Genomic DNA, 19,531 nt, shown 5'->3' with positions numbered 1-19,531 from the left:
CCGCTTCTATTCGTTCCCCGCCAGATCGTCGATTGTGCTTCTGCCTTAGCGTCCCAGCCCTTTTCTCTGCCTGCCTGAGTTTTGCCTGTAATGACCTCCTGCCTGCCTTTTGGACACCTGCTCTCTTGCCTGATCCCTGTTGGATAAGTTCACCTCATCTCCCCTGCCTGCCTGGTTGGGACTTTTGCCTGTTTTCAACCTCGAGTAAAGTTTTTATTTTACCACACTCGTCTCAAAGTGGTGCTGTTTTTACTGAGCCTTTACACTTTGTCCATGATCCATTAGTCTTCTATACTTGCTTATATAGGTTGGAAACTATCCCAGCATGCATCACACCATTTCAAAAATGTCAAATTTTGAGCCAAGTATTCTAGACTTAATTTGTCAGTATGGAAAAACCATTAGAAGAAAACATTTCACAGATTATTTAAATAGTTTCTGGCTCTATAAACCGGCTCCAGAAAAAAATCTGTTAACTAAAAATTATATCACACACTGAAATTGTGGACTCCGAGTCCGATGCTTTAACAACGCCCCCCCCCAAAAAAAAACACTTCACATGACATGAAACCCACATCAAAAAGAATCAAAAGGTAGTTAATACAATCCAGCTAATCAATAAACAGCTGCTGGCAGTATGACACACACACACACACACACACACACACACTCAGCACCTGTGGAAATGAGTCTGCAGAAGCCAGCAGGACGTTTTCAGGTTTCAGATCACAGTGAACAATGTTCTTGAAGTGGAGGTGACGCAAAGCCACCAGGATCTGACGATGACGCACAGAAACACAAACATAACATTTTAATAATAATTCACCATGAGAACGATTCATCAAAGCAATCTGATGGGTTGATTAACAACACGTGTTGAGGGTGGCGCGAGAGGAAAGGTCACAGTGTAGTTCAAATCAACAGGGTTCATCCTCTGGGGAGCAGGAATGTGGCACTGTTGGCCTGATTGAAGACAGCGGACGAGGTTGAGGCTGAATTACATGCAGCCAAGAAAACTAAGACGGATCAGATTTGTCACCTGCGTGACCAGGAACTTGGTGATCCTCTCAGGCAGTCGTCCTTTCTCACTGGACAGGATCATCTCCAGCATGTCTCCGTGGAGCTTCTCCATGACGACGAACACTCTCTCCGGCGTCTCAAACATGCAGTCCAGGTTGACCACGCCCGGGTGGTGCAAACTCTGGAGGAGGGAGGAGAAATGATCTTCATCTAACGTTCTGCTTGCTGAAGCTTCGGGAAGGTCGAGTTTGGATTTGGTTATTTTCTAAATGTCATTTATTAAGAAATATCTTGTCTTTCTCTCTATGTCTGAGTCCATGTATGCCATGTGTTGCAGACCTGCTGTGAGCTAACAGGTGAGGCAGATAATCTACAGTTATGAGATGCTATAGAGCAACATGCTGGTAGTTAGCTGCAGTTTGTGTAGTTCTGTAACCACTTAGCGAGTAACCTACAAAGAACGGATTATTGGCCTCAATACAGTCACCATGAACATTTCCTCATCATCGCCGTGACCACAGTTTTTTGTCTGATAAAGTGAAGATGACTATCAGTCAGTCTTGTGCTATAATGCAAACAAAGCAGCTATGCAGTGGTGGAAGAAGTACTGAGTTCTCTAACTTAAGTAAAAGTAGTAATACCACAGTGCATCAAAATATACCTAAAGTACTCATTATGCAGAATGGCCCATTTCAGAATAATATATATTACTGGATTCTAATTATTGATGCATTAATGTGTTCATCACTTCAGTGTTGCAGCTGGTGAAGGTGGAGCTCATATTTTACTTCATATTCTGCTGCGTAGCTTGTGAATGTCCCCTTATCTTAACTTATAATAATACATCATCATTTATTTGTTGTTTATATTTTGTATTATTAATCTGAATCTGCAAAGTAAGAAAATAGATCAAATAGAAGTAGTGGAGTAAAAGCTATAATATTTGCCTGTGAGCTGTAGTGGAGTAGAAGTATAAAGAAGCAGAAAATTGAAATACAAATACCTCAAAATTGCACAAGTACAGTAAACGTACTTAGCTCCAGTGGTGGAAAGCAGCTATCAGACAAATAGGAACAAATAAAGACATTTTCTCATTACGAAAATGGCTTTAGCATATAGGTTTGGAATTTTTCAAGTCAGTTTTATTTTAACACACTCACATGCAATATGTTAAAACAACTGATGTTTTATTAAATTGCAACAATTAATATTTCTAAAGGGTCCCATCAGAACAGACATGAAGCGAAGTGAACAGTGTGCAGGTGTGTGTTGCAGCAGCAGCTTCGGCAGGTTGAGCAGCGCTGGATTATTACAGGATGTCACACCCCTACAGTGTTGCCACGGTAATGAAGTCGTTCACGACAGGAAGTCACGATCCCTGCCAACAGGCTCCTGATCAGCACCGCTGTGTGTGTGTGTGTGTGTGTGTGTGTGTGTACCTGCAGGATGGCCACCTCGTTGCGCAGCTGACTCTCCTGTTTGGTGGGAAAGCGGAGTTTGTCGATGATCTTGATGGCGACGTCTCGGCCGGACTTCCTGTGTTTACCTGCATGAAAACACAAATATCAACATCATGAACACACAGCTGTTACCAGTAGTGGAATGTAACGAAGTACATTTACTGAAGTACAAATTTGAGGCACTTTGAGTACTTTACTTGAGGGAAACGCATCGTCACAGAGCTGAAAACAGGCTGTTTCTCTGAGCTCAGGAAGACTTTTCAGAGATACGAGGTTCTCACAGGACAGCGACGCTGCAAACATGTGATGATCTTATAGACCATGATGCATTGCTGCAGGTTAAACTACCCAACAGTATATAAACCAGTTAAAATGAGCTCAACCTGAAACATCTGCAGCAGTAAAATGCAACACACACATGAATGCAGCAGGAATATGAATCCAGAAACATCAGATATAATAAAACACTGACAGGAGCGTTTTACTGCTCAGGGACGACTTTTACCTTCATACTTTAAGTACATTTAGCTGATAATACTTAAACACTTTTACTTAAGTAAGGTTTTGAATGCAGGACTTTTGTAGTGGAGTGTTTCCACGCTGTGGTGTTAGGACTTTAACTGCAGTAAAGGATCTGAATTCTTCTTCCACCGCTGGCTGTTACAGTATTAGCTGCACTTCATGTCATGGTAAAAACTGGACAAAATTCTTTGAAGTGTGAAGTTAAAGTGAAAGTTTTCTTTCACCTCCTTTTACATGTTTCTACTTTTGTCTTTCAGACGTTAAATCAAAGTGTGTTTGGACAATTTGAGCCTACAAACAGCTGACTGGATGCGTCTTTAGCAACACAAACATGTTCCAAAGGACAGTGGAGTCAGGCATGGAGTTTTATGTACAAGAAATCTAAGAGTTTAAGAAAGAAGTCAAAATATTTAGAGAAAAAAGTCACAATAAACTACTTCCAAATATTACAACTTTATTCTCCAAATATTGAGTCACAGTAAACAATATTATTTTCCCAATATTAAAGACTTTTACTCTTAAATTATTACCCCTTTTTTCCTCGTAAATTTCAAACTTTATCTTCTAAATATCAGGACTTTTTCTCAAAATACTTCCATGTTATTTTCAAAATCTCACTTGGGTGCCTCCATGTGACCAAAACAACCAGTTACTGCAGGTTTAAATGTTCTACCTGCTGAATAACTGAATGATGCTACATGTATACATCTTTGTGTTTAATGATGGCGCGTGTTTCGCTCCACTTCGTGTGTTTTACCTCCATAGACAATGCCAAACTGTCCTGAGCCAAGAACCTCGTCTGGGAAGATCTGATACACAGAGTTGATATCCTGAAAAACAGAAGAGCAATTCTGAGTGAAGTCCACATCAATCAATCAATGTGTTAAGTAAAGAGTCAAATGCAGAATCAGAAATAAAGGAAATCACTAAGATCATTTAAGGAGGATGACGAGTATGAAGCTGCTGCACCGCTCTGAGTTCAAGGCTCCTGGTCCTGGTCCAGGCCGGGTGCCGCTCCATCAGCCCTCAGAGCTGAGCGAGCAGACTGCACCGTGTTTTTAAATGACGCCCACCCACCGGTCACAGCATCTGTAGAGGCCTTAGGAAATCCTCCGAGATGAAGAGAAGTCCAAAATCTGAGTGGCCAAACTCCACACATCTAACATGGAGGTGTGTGGCTTGATGTAACGCCAGAACTCCTTGTATTTGAAATCGTCTCAGGTTTTAAACTAGACTGTAAATGCACAGATGCACCTTAGGCCAGAAGCTCACAAGGTCTTAGTTTAGGTTCTGAAAGTTAAGTTCCTCTGATTCAGACCTGCTATAAGTGAAGTAGAGGAAGGCGAGGCCGGTCGGCAGAAAGTGGGTTCAACAAAAACGTGAATTGCATCAATTCATCACCTGGTGGAGTTTTCAGAAGAGCGTTTTGTACAGGAGAGCCCACTGTGCGCCTCCATGAGTGTAACTACACAGCGTCAGTGATCTGCCACAGCTTTGACACGAAAACTGCAAAATATTTTCTCCTTGTCTGCAATCACGTCTCCCTTTTCTCCCCTGTTAGCTGACAGCCTAATATCACACCTCAAGCAAAGAGGACAGAAATACAATATTATAAACCTCCTCCCCCTTCCCTGAGCTCGCTGCCTAATTACCATCTGTCGCTATGGAAACCGTTTGGCTGAGTGAGTAATCACAGTAATCTCCATTTGAGGTGCTTGAAGACGTGCTCACCTTGGAGACGGCGAGGTGCACGTCTGTATGGAAATGGGACTCAATGTTCTCTGCGGTTACATTTGCATGAATAGAGTTTGCAGACATTTGAGCCTTATGTAAATCTTTATGATGTAAATGTACAGAGTGTTTGATACATGTCCTCAAAGGCCTCAAATGCAAATGGATGAAAAGTGAGAGAAAGCAGGAGGAGATATACAAACAGTACAAACAGGATGTAGTTTGTGGCGGAAGAGGGCTGAGACGTTTATCATCGTCTTAAACTCATGACAGAAAGTCAAAGAAACAAAACCTGAACCAAAATGTTTTAGCAGAAGTCAGATGCACAAGAGCCCGACCGATATATTAAATAACAAGAAATTGAAGTACAGAAACGCCAAAGATATGTTTTGAAACAGTGTCATTATTCTATAGTTTGTCCACCAGAGAGTAGACAAGTATATTTTTCAAATGTAAAATCCCTCAGTACGTTTCTTGGTTGTTAAAAAAATGAATTTAAAGGTGCTATTGATAACATTGATAACATCCAGCCACTAGATGACGCACTCCCCCTCCCCCCTTCCAGTCCAGTGGTTGCCAGTTTGTTACACAACCTGTTTATTTCACGGTCGAGTGGAGTGAGACTCAGACTCAGTCAAATGATTGTGATCAATCTTTCATGATAGAGTAATGAATTCATTTTGCAACATAAAGCTGTACATTAGTTATAGATTTAGGTGACATTGTGCGGTGGTGTTTCATGTAACGTTATCTATGGTAATTTTAGGATATGGCTAGCTAGCTTTAGGTAAAGTTTAGCTTGTCATCTAAATGTCCACTCAGTGTCAAACGTAACATTTTTCCCCCACTGGCCCACTTGGCCAGTAGATCAGAGTTTTACAGGCCCCTTGTATATTGTCACTGGCCCGCCAGCCAAAAAATTTAAATAACCCTTTTTTCCCATCATTTAATAATTATAGGGGCCCTATATTGCAACACTTACCCTAAAATGACATTTCAATCATCCTTACAGACAAGACATTAGATAAATATTTACATTTTAATCCAATCAGAGTACAGTACAGTAGGGATGCTGTTAAAACCCACAGCGCTCGACATTAGACAGACAGCTACAGTAGAAGTTGACGTTAGCTAGCGTTAGTGTTAGCGTAATCTTGACCTAACGTTAGTCGAAGTCTTTTTTTGCTGCGTATACACGCCACTACACCTGTGTGTGTGTGTGTGTGTGTTTTCTCACCACATTCTCCTGGATCTGGCAGTTGGAGACAGAAATACTGATGGAAATTTCCTCTGTTGATGAGACACAAACACGATCAGAATTAATCATCATTAAAGAAAAGATTAATAACACAGATAATCAATGATATTAAGAATTTAAATCCAACTCCAAATCACACAAAAAAAAAAACGAGTGCAAATTAATTAAATCAAAAAACTGTTTTAGGTGACAATGTTGTTGCCAGTAGCTTCTGTTAAAGTATATTAACCTGTGTATTTACTCTGTTTAAGCAATATATTTACTCTGCGTATTAATAATAAATATTATTAATATGAAGCCTATAGCCTTCTTGCGGTTGAGACACAGTATTATTTTAGTGCACTTTCCCCACAGGTGAACACACAGAGTCAGAGAAGGCTGAGACCACAGTAAGGTGTTAGTCATGATCAGTTTGACGTCGGTGAAGGTCTGAAATATCTCTGATGGGTTTTGTGTGGGTGTCGACGGCCCTGAGGGGATCTGAGAGTCTGCAGGAGAATTCAGCAGCGACGTGAACATTAATACCTGAGCTGGAAATGTCCTTTCACAGGAGGGATACTGCTAGAATGACTTTACATTTGTCCAATTTCATTCCAAATAGATTATCTGACATACTGACGGCTGGCGTGAAAGTGAAGCATGTCCTGTGTTCATATTAAAGTTAGGGAGAAGACAGAATAGTGTCTTTAACCTCTTAACATCCAGTATTTTCCTTTTATTTCTCCTTAAGTACCTTAAAGGCTGGAAAAATTATGTTATTCCACAATGTCTGATAGTATCATGATACATATATTGTGTATTATATTGTTCCAGCTCTCCATTAAAGCTTTATGATTTTTTTTTATGATAAGACTTTGTGATTTTGATGGTTGCACCATTCCATCAAATGGAAATATTTTAGATTTCTTGGCATTATTTTATACACATTTCCTCAAAAGTCAGCCTGACATATTTGGTATGCTTGAAAACTTTGGGATCTTCACTAGAATTTAAAAGAAAGTTCTGTGGGTTTGAAAAAGGTTTGGCTGCACAGTTTTACTGACTGAGGCTGAAATTGTAATTTTCTGAAGATACATGTAAAAGTCTGTGTTGTAACTGTTTCCGCAAGAGATCGGTGTTACCGGTAACCGTAGGTTGCACAGGCTCACACACCACCAAAATCTCAACAACTCCTGTTGTGAGGCTCGAAACAGAAACATGCAAAAGTTGTATGTAAAATTCTATGGTATAAAAAGATACAGCCGCACGAACATGTACAAAATGCAGATGCAGTTTTCAAAGCAGTAAAGGGGGTTCAGGTCATCAGGATCAACAGCTATAGAGCTGGGTGTCATCTGCATAGCAACTAATATTAATGTTGTGCTCACCAATGGTGTACCATACATAAAAGTAGTGGATCCAGAATTGAGCCTTGTGGCACTCCATAGGAATGTTCTTTCCTACTTTGACTGCAATGAAAAGGTTTTAATTGAGACACCGAAGTTGCGACTTGACAGGTTGGACTGACACTAAGGTTTAGCCTAAGACCCCTACTCATTTTTCCAAACTATCAAAATAAAGTGGGATCAACAAAACAGGTCGAGGTAGTTTGCTATCGACCCATGATACAAATTCATGTGTCAAAGTTTACCCAAAGTTAAATTTGATGTAATTTGATGTACCATGCAATTTAACCTAAAATTAATTGAATTTGATGTGAACTTTCATGGTCAACAATGTTAGTGTCACTGAGCTTTATCTCCAAAAGATAGGACAAAAAATAAAAACCACAATTAAAAATATATATAATAAATAATCATACAAAGAACCAGATTTATGGTTCTGTGATGGTTTCTTACTGTGTCCGCCGCGGTGAGAGCTGTGGGAGACTCCTGTAGAGACGGCCGGCATCAGAGCATGCTGGATGGCCATCTCCCACATCCGAGCCACATCCTGCCCCACCCCGCTGACCTGGAACCAGTCAGTGATTAACTTCGGTCCCATAGCAAATGAATGGGGCCAAACTTTGCTTCACATTGCACCTGCTCAGTGGGTCGTCACAGACTCTCTGTGAGAGCAGCTCCAGGTGAGCAGTAGACCATAGAGATCTTGACACAGCACAGAGTTATGAAGGTAGAGCGTTGTCAGTAGGAGAGCAAGCTACTGTAGCTATACTACATGAAATAGTCAGTGATTGGAGGAGGAGTTGAGCTGGAGTCTCTGGAGGCGGTGACGGAGAAGAGGATGCTGTCCAAGTTGGTTAGCATCCTGAATGTCTCCCACCCCCTCCACGACATGCTAGTTGAGAAGAGGAGTGTCTTCAGCCAAATATTTAAACCCCCAAGGTGTTCCACCGAGCAGCAGGAGATCTTTCCTGCCGGTGGCCATCAAACTGTATAACTCATCCCCACTCTGTCGTAGTGTGGACATCAGTGGACTGGAAGGCTGCTGGGGTCTTACTGGACTCACTAATTGGGCTTATAATTACTATTTCAGTAACTTCTGGCACAGTGCAATACATCTTTATAACTTGTAACTTATAATTGCATTCATTTTGCACACTTGTATGCATACACATGCTTAAAATACTAAAATACATATTGTTTTTACTTTTTAGTTAGTACTTGTGTTAGATATTTGTTTTTGCACGTTTCTTTGTACCGTGTGGTTCGTTCCTGTACTGCTGCTGTGATATGCAAATTTCCCCCCAGGGATAAATAAAGTATCTAGCTATCCATCTATCCATCCACAGAGCATCATATTATTTACCAGAATGCTGCTGCCAGTCACCGATAATTCAGCTCTCTGCAGGTTCTCTCCGACATAGTAAACCAGTGATGCTGTGGCGATTTCAAAGCAGTGAAGATTGGCTCCATCAGGAAGCAGAGAAAAGGTCTGAGCCGGTTCCAGAGATAAGATCTCTGACAGCGGGATCTCCTGCAGAGAGAAGAGGGACTGAGGATGAAGAAAAAATCCCTGTGCTCTCTCAGAAAAGGTTGAGCATTAAAACATTGTACTCCTAGAGTATGTATGTAGCTGCAAAAGTACACTGATGTACTCCAAATAGAAAAGTGTGTACTAATCATTAATTGTTTTCCATTTTCCCCATTTCCTACCGAAAAAATGCCCAGTTCTCTTCTCTTCTCTTTGCTTGCATGGGGATAATGTAGACTGAGTGTCAACAGTCCAAACAGTAAGAGTCACTGGTGCAACAAAAAGGACATGATCCCGCACCAGCTTCCCACTATACCAACACTGCCAAACATCTGTTCTGCTCTTTGGTGGATTTGTGGACGTTTACCTGAGATGCCTTTGCTTAACTGCGGCCGCCCTCATCCTCAAAGCCTTATCTCGTGTAAAAGTGAAACATATTGTTTGGAAATACTAACAATAAAGCTGAAATCTAACTTCTGTGTTGCTTGTCCAAGTAACATATGTGTATTCTTATAGTAATTCATCTAACCTAGGGCTAACTAGCTTTACCCTGTAATACTAGAACAATTCTGCTCTTTTATTTTCGAAATTATTAATTATTAAGACAAAATCCGCAGTTACACTTTATTTGGATAGTCCGCCTACAGATAGTTTATAGAGAATTTGTAACATTTCAACAGCTTATTAGTTGAGATTCAACAGCTGTTTCACAAATAAAACTGTTTTCTAGGTTTGGTTAGGTTTAGGCACAAAAAACATCTTTGTGATGGTATGTTCTTGAATTGTCACATATAATCTGTTAAACATCTACAAAGCGAAAAGAGTTGAAATGTTACAATTACTCTTTAAACTATCTGTAGGTGGACTATCCAAATAAAGTGTTACCAAATCCACTCTACATTTTTTGCTCACTTCCAAGATGAACCAGTTTGAGGAAGATGTGAGAGGATTTGTGCATTTATTACTAGAATTTTCCTTGAACATATTTCCCCACAAATCTGCGATGAAGGAGACGGTGACGGAGCTCGTCTTACCTTATAGTATTTACTTCCTGTGTCGTTCTGAAACAACGTGATGCATTTACTGTCCAGGCGCCAGTAATGTCTCTTCCTCTGAAACACAGAGATGGAGAGGAGGAAAGAAGAAATGAAAATTAAGATGAGACAGCAGGCGAGGACAGATGGAAAGAGTGAGAGGAAACGTCCAGAGGAAAGTGGACACACAGAAAGGGGGAAGAGAAAGAGAAGAGAGACGCTGACGTGACTCAACAGAATCACATTCAACTTGTTTCAACTTTTCACACAGAGCTGAAAGACTGAAAAAAACATATATTTTATTACACTTTTGTTTAAAAAGAACTTTCCATGAAAATGTCTCAGATTTGAAGGCAAATCTGCCAAAAAATCTGCACCAACGCAAAATCACAAGTGGCAGAAAAGGTGTCTATGAAATCTAAATAATACCTTTTCTTTTAACATTTTCTCATCATTTTTCTGTCTATTAATGTTACCAATTTAATCATCTCGCTGATATTAATAATATGCCCAATTTTCATGTCACATCTAGTTATCAGCACATTATTCATTTCTTCATAACAAAAGATCTTGTCTAGCCGATGTATGAAGAAAAGAAAACAACAACCAATAAGATGAGATAAATAAAATAACAGAATCTGACAAAGTAGACTTGAATTGTCAAACCAGCATGTTCAAACAGTAATTACATGTCTTTATCCTAGTATTTAAACTAAAAACAAGCCAAGTTGTTTGTGGTTTAAGTAACTAACATCACAACGGTTTGTTTGACTGCAGGAGGCGTGATAGAAATGATCCTAGATGTTTGTGGTAATAACTGTAAACTCGGCCCACAAAAATGTGTATGATGCTCGATGATTTCAGTCTTTTATTCTGTAATTCATTAACAACAAATCAAACAATCAGAAGCAGCAGCAGTTCAGTTCTAGTAGTGAAATGTCTGCATTGTCAGCTGAACTCTGGGACACTCTTAATGGATGGATGAACAGTCTCATAAACCTGCAGCGTCATACAACAAACTCATACAAAGCCAGTGACACAGAGAACTCCCTCAACAGAAGTTTCATCTCTATTATGCAGCGGTGAAAGAAGAATTCAGATCCTGTACTGCAGTAAAAGTCCTAACACCACACTGTGAAAACACTCCACTACAAGTAAAAGTCCTGCAATCAAAACCTGACTGAAGTAAAAAAAGTATTATCAGCAACATGTAGTTAGAGTATCAAAAGTAAAAGTCGTCCCTGTGCAGTAAAACGCTCCTGTCAGTGTTTTATTATATCTGATGTTTCTGGATTAATATTCCTGCTGCATTCATGTGTGTGTTGCATTTTACTGCTGCAGATGTTTAAAGTTGAGCTCATTTTAACTGCTTTATATCCTGTTGGGTAGTTTCATCTGCAGCAATGCATCATGGTCTATAAGATCATCACGTGTTTGCAGCGTCGCCGTCCTGTGAGAACCTCGTATCTCTGAAAAGTCTTCCTGAGCTCAGAGAAACAGCCTGTTTTCAGCTCTGTGACGATGCGTTCTCCAGCTGATCCGAGGGGGGGTTAAAGAGTTTATTCAGCTTCAGGAGGAGGAGAGTTTCCTCAGCACATGAAGGAAACTCTTCATCCTTCAGCTCGTCACAAACACCTGGAGATACGAGGTTTTCACTGGACAGGAAGGGGATGAAACACTGTGATCTGCAAAGTAACTGAAGCCGTCAGACAAACGTAGCGGAGTAGAAATATAAAGTAGCATAAAATGGAAATACTCTGATTTGTACAGTAAATGTACTTAGTTACAGTCCACCACTGTCTATTTTTCTATCAGAAGAATTTCACTCTTATACCAAATTGTATGAGTAGAGGTCCCTTTTAAATAGAGCAGGATTTTTAGGTTGATTTTCATCAAAACAACTGAGTGAACTGTTTTAGTTTTACCACGATCCATGAGTAAATACTTTTGATGTACTGTATTATCTTTATTTTTAGTAAAAACATATCTAGTTTTCCACCAATCAGGTCATTGATGATGATTTTGACAGATAAACAAATAAACAGGTAAATCAACAGACAGGTACAGTACCAGAGTGTCCTTGCTGGTGTAGTGGACCATCCAGCCCTCCTTCATCACGCTGCTGCTCTTCCTCTTTGTGTGTTTGACGGACTGAACGACTCGCATCAGAGGGATGTTGTTACTGGTGGACGGGCTGCAGGGGGCGGGACAAAGCACAACCTCACATCTGTGTGTGTCCGTGTGTGTCGGAGTCTGTGTGTGTGTGTGTGTGTGTGTGTGTTTCTGTACCTGATGGCCCGGTTGGACTCGTCCAGGTCGGGATCGTGCAGGTCGCACAGGTCGCTGGGCCCCGCCTCCAGCAGGAGACCCCCCTCTGATGTCAGCGCTTCATCCATGTCGTCCAACAGGCCGCCACCTCTGTCGACATCATGGTCGTCAAGGCAACCCATGATGACATCTGATTCCGCCCCTGGGCTCAGGAGCTCTACAGTGACACACCCGGAAGTAATGAGGACATTAAGACTTAGTTGTAGTATTGAGGTTAGAATTAGATTTAGGTTCATGACTGAAGTTGTGATGATTAAAGTCAATGAGGGTCCTCACTTATATAGTATAGGTACAATCAGGCGTGTGTGTGAATGTGTGTTGAAACTTGCCTCCATTTTTAGAAACCTCTCCCAGGCAGTTGTTTGGCACTTTAGGAGCACATCGTTTATGACAGTTAAATTTACAATCTGAGGGAGAAACGAGGAAGAAGAGCAGCCCTTAGGTCACAGCAGGTTACAGTCCAACATTTGACAAAGCTGAAAACACCCATTCATTCACCCAGCGAGCAGGAAGTAGTACAATGTTTTTATACCACCAGGAGGAGGCTGAGGTGGAAGGATGCACATGCAACTTTAAGATCTCTTATCAAAAGTCAGTGTTGGTTTGTTTTAACTATGAGACAATCTGTCTTTAACCACAACACAACACGTGTGTCTAGTTGTCTAAACTTTAACAAACACCTGGTACAGTATGTAGTATTTTTTGACGGTAATCCTTCCTCTGAACGCCGAGTTTCTTTTTTATCTAGAGCATCAGACTTTTTTTTGGAAGCTTCTTAGGTTTTAGTGCTAGTTGCTGTAGCCTACTTCGTCGCTACGCTTGCTCCAGAGCCGTGTAGAGAGAGAGTCGCGTCAACACTATTCAATTTCACTTCAAGGGTCTTTATTGGCGTGACTGCATACAATACAACGTTGCCAAAGCATATTAACACAAACTATACAATCATAATAAACAAAATAAACAATAAACAATGCTCAATAATGAACATTCTCTCCAATGGACCTTTCTTTGTACAGCAATGGCGGATCGCGAGTGCTTGAGCAACACTTCAAAGGCGACTCAGTGACAATGTAGCTGGCCATGCTTGGCTGTTTTGTAGCTTTAAAGCTTGTAGTGTGAACATAGAGTTAGGATTTTAATGGCCTTTCCTCTAGCGCCACCCTCAGGACAAACTAGACATTTTTAGCTCCACTACTACTGAGACTCTAAGAAAAGCTAAATCATCAGGATGTTGTTTGTTCTGTCCACCACCTTCATATTGTGACTGCTGTGCACACTGCAGCGTCTAGGTGGTGCTAGAGAAGCTTTAGAGTTGTAGTGTAGTTTACCAGATGTGTCAAAGTTTAAAAAAGATGCTCACCTTTACACTGCAGGCCCTGTCTAAAGAGGCCTTTCAGCAGCTTCTTGCAGTGCTGGCAGACGGTGGGTCGGGTGTACGAGTGGATCAGGAAGGTGTGAGGAACTTTGACCTTGGACAGTAAGATCTTGTCCAGTTCGATGGGACGGCCAACGTACGACTGGGAGCTGGAGCGCCGCTCTCTACCAGGGAAGTAATCTAATTGGTTCTTCTGCTGTGTGGAGAGGTGGAGACAAATATCAGGAGACCAGTGTGGAGGAGCTGTCGTGACATCATTGGACACGTTTAGCCAAAAAACTAGATTTACTGGAGTAGATTCATTTACAAGCAACTTGCATTATTACTGATGCCACAAGTTCACATCTGTTCTTCGGGACTCTGAACCCAAAGTTGTCCTTGAACCAAAAGATATCTTTCTTAACTCTTTAGTTTTGAGTTTTATTGTGTTGCGGACCATCCAAAATGAGTGTCGGGACTTTGAATCAAGCATCCGATAGATTCATGGTCATGCTAAAAACAATAATAACTTGGGACTTACCTCCATGCTGGGACTGACTGGAGACTGAGAATGAGAGAGAGCAAAAGAAAGAGAGAAAGATAGTTAGAGTGGGGTTTGAATGTTTTAATGAAAGAAAATGAACTGAAAGATCTTATCTTACTTTTCTCTCAACCACTGAAACAAAATGATTTTAGTTTGAGCCTCATGTTTACACCATAATTATTGTTTCTTTGTCAAACTGACGAGTTACTCGTCATTTCAAAGTCTTTTCTCTTGTAAAAGTGAAACATACTGTTCGAAAAACAAACGAGAAAACATAAATCTAACCTCTGTGTTGCTTGTCCATGTTTCTATATATTAAGCATCCAAACAGAGTTAGGTCAGACAAAGTAAGTCTGATTGTACATTTTTCCATACCATACTTTTCTATAATACGAGGGCTAACTAGCTATACTCTGAAACACAACAACAACAACAACGCTGTTTCTGTATTTCCATGTCTTCTGCATGGATCATCAACTGGTGAGGAAACTCAGACTTTTAGCCTGGGACCTGTACAACTTGTAGCATGATGCATTAATCATCACCAATTAATCAAGTACTTAATTAAGAACTTTTTGCTGGGTTCCTGTTTTGGTCAGGCCAATGTTAATTAGCTACGTAGCACTAATAAAATCTGCTCGCCACAGATGGCAAAATCAACGATCGCTGGTGAAAAATGAGAAGCTGTTTTTGTTGACCTCTGTCTAACTAAGGGGGCGGGGCTTAGTGAACTACCTGACATTTCAGTGCAGTTGAGGTATCAGGTGTTTTCTCTTTAAACAAGACAAGTCTTCCAAAAATTCCCACACAGGCATGTTTAGGACGTATATAATGAGCCTGAGCCCCAGTCTACTGACCAGTAGAGCATCGTCGGTGTAGTGGGGCGGCGAGGGCTCAGCAGAGAGGGGGCGGCCCATGTTTATCAGCCCCCCCGTCAGGGAAACGTTGGACGAGCGACGCCTCCTCACTCCGCTGCAGTTATTGGGGATCTTAAAGGCACAACGCTTGTGATAATTCAGACCACAGCCTAGAGAGAAAGAGACAAAACCGCAAATGTATTAACCAGTATCTCATTTGTCTAACCCATACCTGACCAGAAATGTGAAAATGAATAAACAGCAATTCATCTTTTTGGGCCTCATAAGCAGAACTACGTCAGTAAGTACCTTCACATTTGAGTCCCTGCCGTACGAGTCCCCACAGCATCTCTCCACAGTGGTCGCAGAAGGCTGGAGCTCGGTACGAGTGAACAAACAGACAGTGTGGACGGATCTGGAAGTCCTCCACTGTGGCTGAAGCTGCAGAAAATCAAAAGACATTAGGGTACGAGTGAATTCAACAACCAGAAAATCAAACAATCATTTCTTTAATCTGCCTTTTTAACTCTGAAGATACTTTACCTCTGCACAGTTCTGCTGAAAAATTGCAGTTGAAATATTTAAAACAGATTAAAAGTCTTTAAAATTTTGACTCTTGGAGTTAAAGTGAAAGCGCTTGGAGTTCCACTTCACCATACGGTTGAACTCCTTTCGGGGGCTTACACCTCAACTGAAAATCCAAGTTCTAAGAGAATATGAAGTGTCACTTGAAATGTTAGCATTAAAACGTAAGCATTAAAAGGAGTTGAAGAGAAAGTCCCAAAAGGAAATGAAGTGTCAGTTGAAATGTAAGCATGAAGTGAAAGCAGTGAAATTAGTTGAAATGTCAGTTGCTGAAAGAAGCTGAGATAACAGTTGATGTGTCAGTTGACTTTAAATGTGTGAAACAGCTGAAAGGCACTGAAATCATTGGAAATGTCAGTTGATGTGTAACAGCTGAAAAGCGCTGAAGTGTCATTTAATGTAGAAGTTCTGAGAGGATATGAAATGTCAGTGTCAATTAAAATGTACACACTGAAAGATGCTGGTGGCCGTTGAAACGTCACATGAGGTGTAAGCAGTGAAAGGAGTTGAAGTGTCCGCTGAAGTGAGAATGTATACTGTTTTCGGTATTCTGTAATATTTTTTGCAATATATAGATTTCTTTATGTATCCAGGTCTCCCCTATAAATCTCCATCTTGATGGCAATTACTTAATTCAATTAAAGTTATATAAGTGTGAGTGCTGAAAGAAATTGAAGTATCATTTGAAGTTCCAGCCCTAAAAGGAATATGAATCAGTTATACTACCAGTCAATAAAGTAATCAATAAACCAGTTTATCAGAAACACCAGAGAAAGAGAAGCCCCTTTCACAGACGTGGACTCACCAAGAATCAACATTGTCTGTTTTGAGATTCAAGTGTGAACAGTCCACACTAAAAGTAAACAAAATTAATATAATTCAACAGTCTAGTATTATAAACTTTCAAGTAGAGCAAACAAACCAGTCACAGACGCTGTGGTACCATGTGTTATTCTGAAGTGATTTTGCTTTTTCCAAAATGTTTTTAAATCGGCTTGGAGACGAGCAGCTGCTGATCTGGGGTGACTGGGCCGGTGGCCATAATACCCATCTGAGCCCAAACATCCTCCAGCTGTTTTCACAAAAACCCAGTTGGGCACTGGCAGCACCGAGATCTCCTGCTGACGAACCCACAACACCCAAAGAGGGAATCAACCGGCCTTTATGAGCAGCTTAAAAAACAAACCCAAGTTTAGAAAATGACACTGCTTCAACTCTGGGACAATCACAAACGGTTCCCTCCTCTTCCGAGTTTAGACACAGTAATAAAGACAAACCAGAGAAATTTTAACTCCTCGAAACTGATGGAAGTTGAGTCACATTTGGGTTTTTGCTCAGAAACAGGTAAGGGAAAAAAAATTTGGTTTAAAGGGAGAGTTTACCGCAAAATCAAAAATACATATTTCTCCTCTTACCTGTAGCGCTGTTTATCCATCTAGATTGTTTTGGAGATATCGGCCGTAGAGATGTCTGCATTTTTTTAATATAATGAGACTATATGCCACTTTATGCCAAAAAAATACATTTGAAAAACTCAACAGCAACGTCTCTTTCCAGAAATCATGACCCAGTTACTCAAGATAATCCACAGACCTTGTTCTGAGCATTTTCATGTAGGAACTATAGGTAGAAAGAAAATAGTTCCTACATGAAACTGCTCACAACAAATGTGTGATGAATCTAGATGGATAAATAGCACAACAGGTAAGAGGAAAAATATGTATTTTAAATTTCGGGGTGAACTGACCCTTTTTTAGATATTAGTGCTGTTACGATACCCTAGTTTTTAGTACTAAACAAAATGATGCTATTTTTCATACCAAGGCCCCACACACTCATGGTAGACACACACAGGTGTTTTCACTCATTGTGCCTGATTAGACCTCTTCTGAGGAGTGAGAGGGCGTATAAGGACTGTGCTCCATTAACATTTCCCCTCACACTCTGTTAGCCTTCTTGCACCTGTTAGGACGGGGAAACTTTGCTTTATCTTTCTTATTGGTACATGCAGTTTGGTAACCTCACATAATTATCAGCATAGATCCACCCAACTCAACCTGAAACCTGAGCAGAGGTCTAATCAGCGAGGATTAGTGAAAACACCTTTAAACACAAGCAGAAGTGCAAGAACTCTGTCTCAGTAAAGTCTAAAACCGGGGAAATTCGTCTTGAACTCAGGAACTATCTGATAAAGAAAAAGTGAACAACATTAAGAACCTGACCAGACATTCGATGCCAACTTTCAGTTCTTGAAAGTGTAACAAAATTGGTGAATATGACTCTAAAATCATTTGTACGAGCCACTTAAGAACAAACTTGAGTAGTTCTTGCCTGCTGTAGGGCTGGGATTTCCGTAACTTACATTATTACAAATTTTAATGTGATTTTGAATGATCTTTACTTACTTTCAGAACAGAAACCAGAGGTTCAGGTTTTACTTTGTTCTCCAATCAGGTCTTACCGTCTCTCAATGCTTTCTGACTTCCTGTCTGTGGCTCTCAGCTTCAAGCTCATTCCTACTGAAAACTCACAAATGTATAGTTTCACTTTAAAAAAAGACAAATTTCCTCAAACAGCTGCTCGCTGTAGTTTTTATCAGACTAACAGGAGGAAACAGTGCATCTGTTGGGGACTATTTCCAGCGGCGGATGAATCCACATGTGGTGCTGTAGTAAGTGTTTGGGGCAGCAGGACGGTGTGTGTGGGACTGAGTCAGAATAAACTACAGTGTGTGTGTTCGTGGTGATGAAGGAACATGTCACCCAGTGCAGCAGAGCGGCTCGCTGATGTGTTTTAATAGTTTCTGGACAACAATGGAGGAAGAAGATCCATCAGGCTGTGATTCACACACACACACTCGTTAGCAGAGACGTTCAGTGTTGGTTTGACAAGCAGAAAAATGTAGAATATCACCAGTTATCCTTTAACTAGACAGAGATGGCGAGAGAGAGAGAGAGAGAGAGAGAAGAGGGGAGGGAGATAAACAGAACAACAGAGACAAAGAGTAATGAATGGGTTGTTAGCGGGTATTTTGTAAATGTTTTGGAGGTATGAGAGGCTCTTAGCGGGTGCAGATGGACCAAGTGTTTGTTTGGTTGGCCAGCAGGCTTGGCAAGGCATGATGGGTAGTTTGGGATATCGATTTTGCTCCCTTTCTCTCTATGTCCCTCTCTCCCTGTGCATGTATTTCTGAATCTCTCTCGCCTTTTCGTTTTCTTTCACACACACACACACACTCGCGCCCTGTGCTGTGGTCCTCCAGTAGAATACGGCTCTGATTAGACATTCTGCTGCAGGAAATTACCTCCATTTATTCAAATTATTGTTTATGCCTTTTGTTTGGAGGGCCAACATACGTTTGGAAGTCTGAACAAGCTCCCGAACTGTTATTATATGCTTCAGAAAATGACTTGTGTGTGTGTGTTAGTGTGTGTGTGTGTGAGGGTTTCCTAGGTAGTCCTTGTCTGAATATAAATGCCTGTGTTTATGTGTGTGTTCTCTGTGGTGGAATTAGGAGCGTTAAGCAGCGCTTGCTGCTGGCTTGTTAACCCACAACCAGAAAACAAACACTGCGGGTGGAGAAACTGTAAACCAGCCGTAGTGGAACAGCTGGATGTGGTGTGCTAATAATTACATTTGTGTTTTAGCTGTTTAGCTCAATAATTACGTGCAACAATAGACTAAACTTTAATTATGAGAAATTCAACATTCAACGGCTAGCTGAAAAACCCAGCACAGCGGTCAGGGATCTGTTCTCGGTTTTTATAAATCTGTGAATAACACATAGTGCTCATAAATCCCAGAATATTTTACTGTTAATCTTTTTTAAACTCAACACAAGTCATAGCTGAGTTTCAAAATGTCGAAAGAGAACTGAGAGGACATTTTTGCTGCTGCTAACTGCTCTTGCTAATGCTAACTTCTG

General features: G+C 40.7%; 1 protein-coding gene across 8 annotated transcripts in view; it reads right to left on the bottom strand.

The window, feature by feature from the left end:
• The window catches only part of prkd1 (protein kinase D1), a 49,950-nt gene that overhangs the window by 8,680 nt on the left and 21,739 nt on the right, over positions 1 to 19,531 (bottom strand). The window contains exons 1-16 of one of the 8 annotated variants that reach the window (XM_044167026.1): positions 18,068 to 18,247; positions 15,331 to 15,462; positions 15,022 to 15,191; positions 14,162 to 14,185; positions 13,627 to 13,837; positions 12,596 to 12,673; positions 12,228 to 12,423; positions 12,009 to 12,132; positions 9,939 to 10,016; positions 8,740 to 8,907; positions 7,830 to 7,941; positions 5,971 to 6,023; positions 3,760 to 3,832; positions 2,460 to 2,566; positions 1,040 to 1,201; positions 678 to 776 (exon numbers count right to left, since the gene is read on the bottom strand). In XM_044167026.1, coding sequence (XP_044022961.1) covers positions 678 to 776; positions 1,040 to 1,201; positions 2,460 to 2,566; positions 3,760 to 3,832; positions 5,971 to 6,023; positions 7,830 to 7,941; positions 8,740 to 8,907; positions 9,939 to 10,016; positions 12,009 to 12,132; positions 12,228 to 12,423; positions 12,596 to 12,673; positions 13,627 to 13,837; positions 14,162 to 14,185; positions 15,022 to 15,191; positions 15,331 to 15,370 — 1,695 coding nt within the window. In that variant the 5' untranslated portion in view covers positions 15,371 to 15,462; positions 18,068 to 18,247. Of the gene's footprint in view, positions 1 to 677; positions 777 to 1,039; positions 1,202 to 2,459; positions 2,567 to 3,759; positions 3,833 to 5,970; positions 6,024 to 7,829; positions 7,942 to 8,739; positions 8,908 to 9,938; positions 10,017 to 12,008; positions 12,133 to 12,227; positions 12,424 to 12,595; positions 12,674 to 13,626; positions 13,838 to 14,161; positions 14,186 to 15,021; positions 15,192 to 15,330; positions 15,463 to 16,528; positions 16,941 to 17,021; positions 17,081 to 17,353; positions 17,539 to 18,011; positions 18,248 to 19,531 lie in introns of those variants that run through there. The other 7 variants (XM_044167030.1, XM_044167025.1, XM_044167029.1 and 4 more) reach the window with 7 other exon arrangements.

Source organism: Siniperca chuatsi, linkage group LG15 (genome assembly GCF_020085105.1).
Source record: "Siniperca chuatsi isolate FFG_IHB_CAS linkage group LG15, ASM2008510v1, whole genome shotgun sequence".
NCBI lineage: Eukaryota > Metazoa > Chordata > Actinopteri > Centrarchiformes > Sinipercidae > Siniperca > Siniperca chuatsi.
This window is presented reverse-complemented; position numbering and strand designations above follow the sequence as displayed.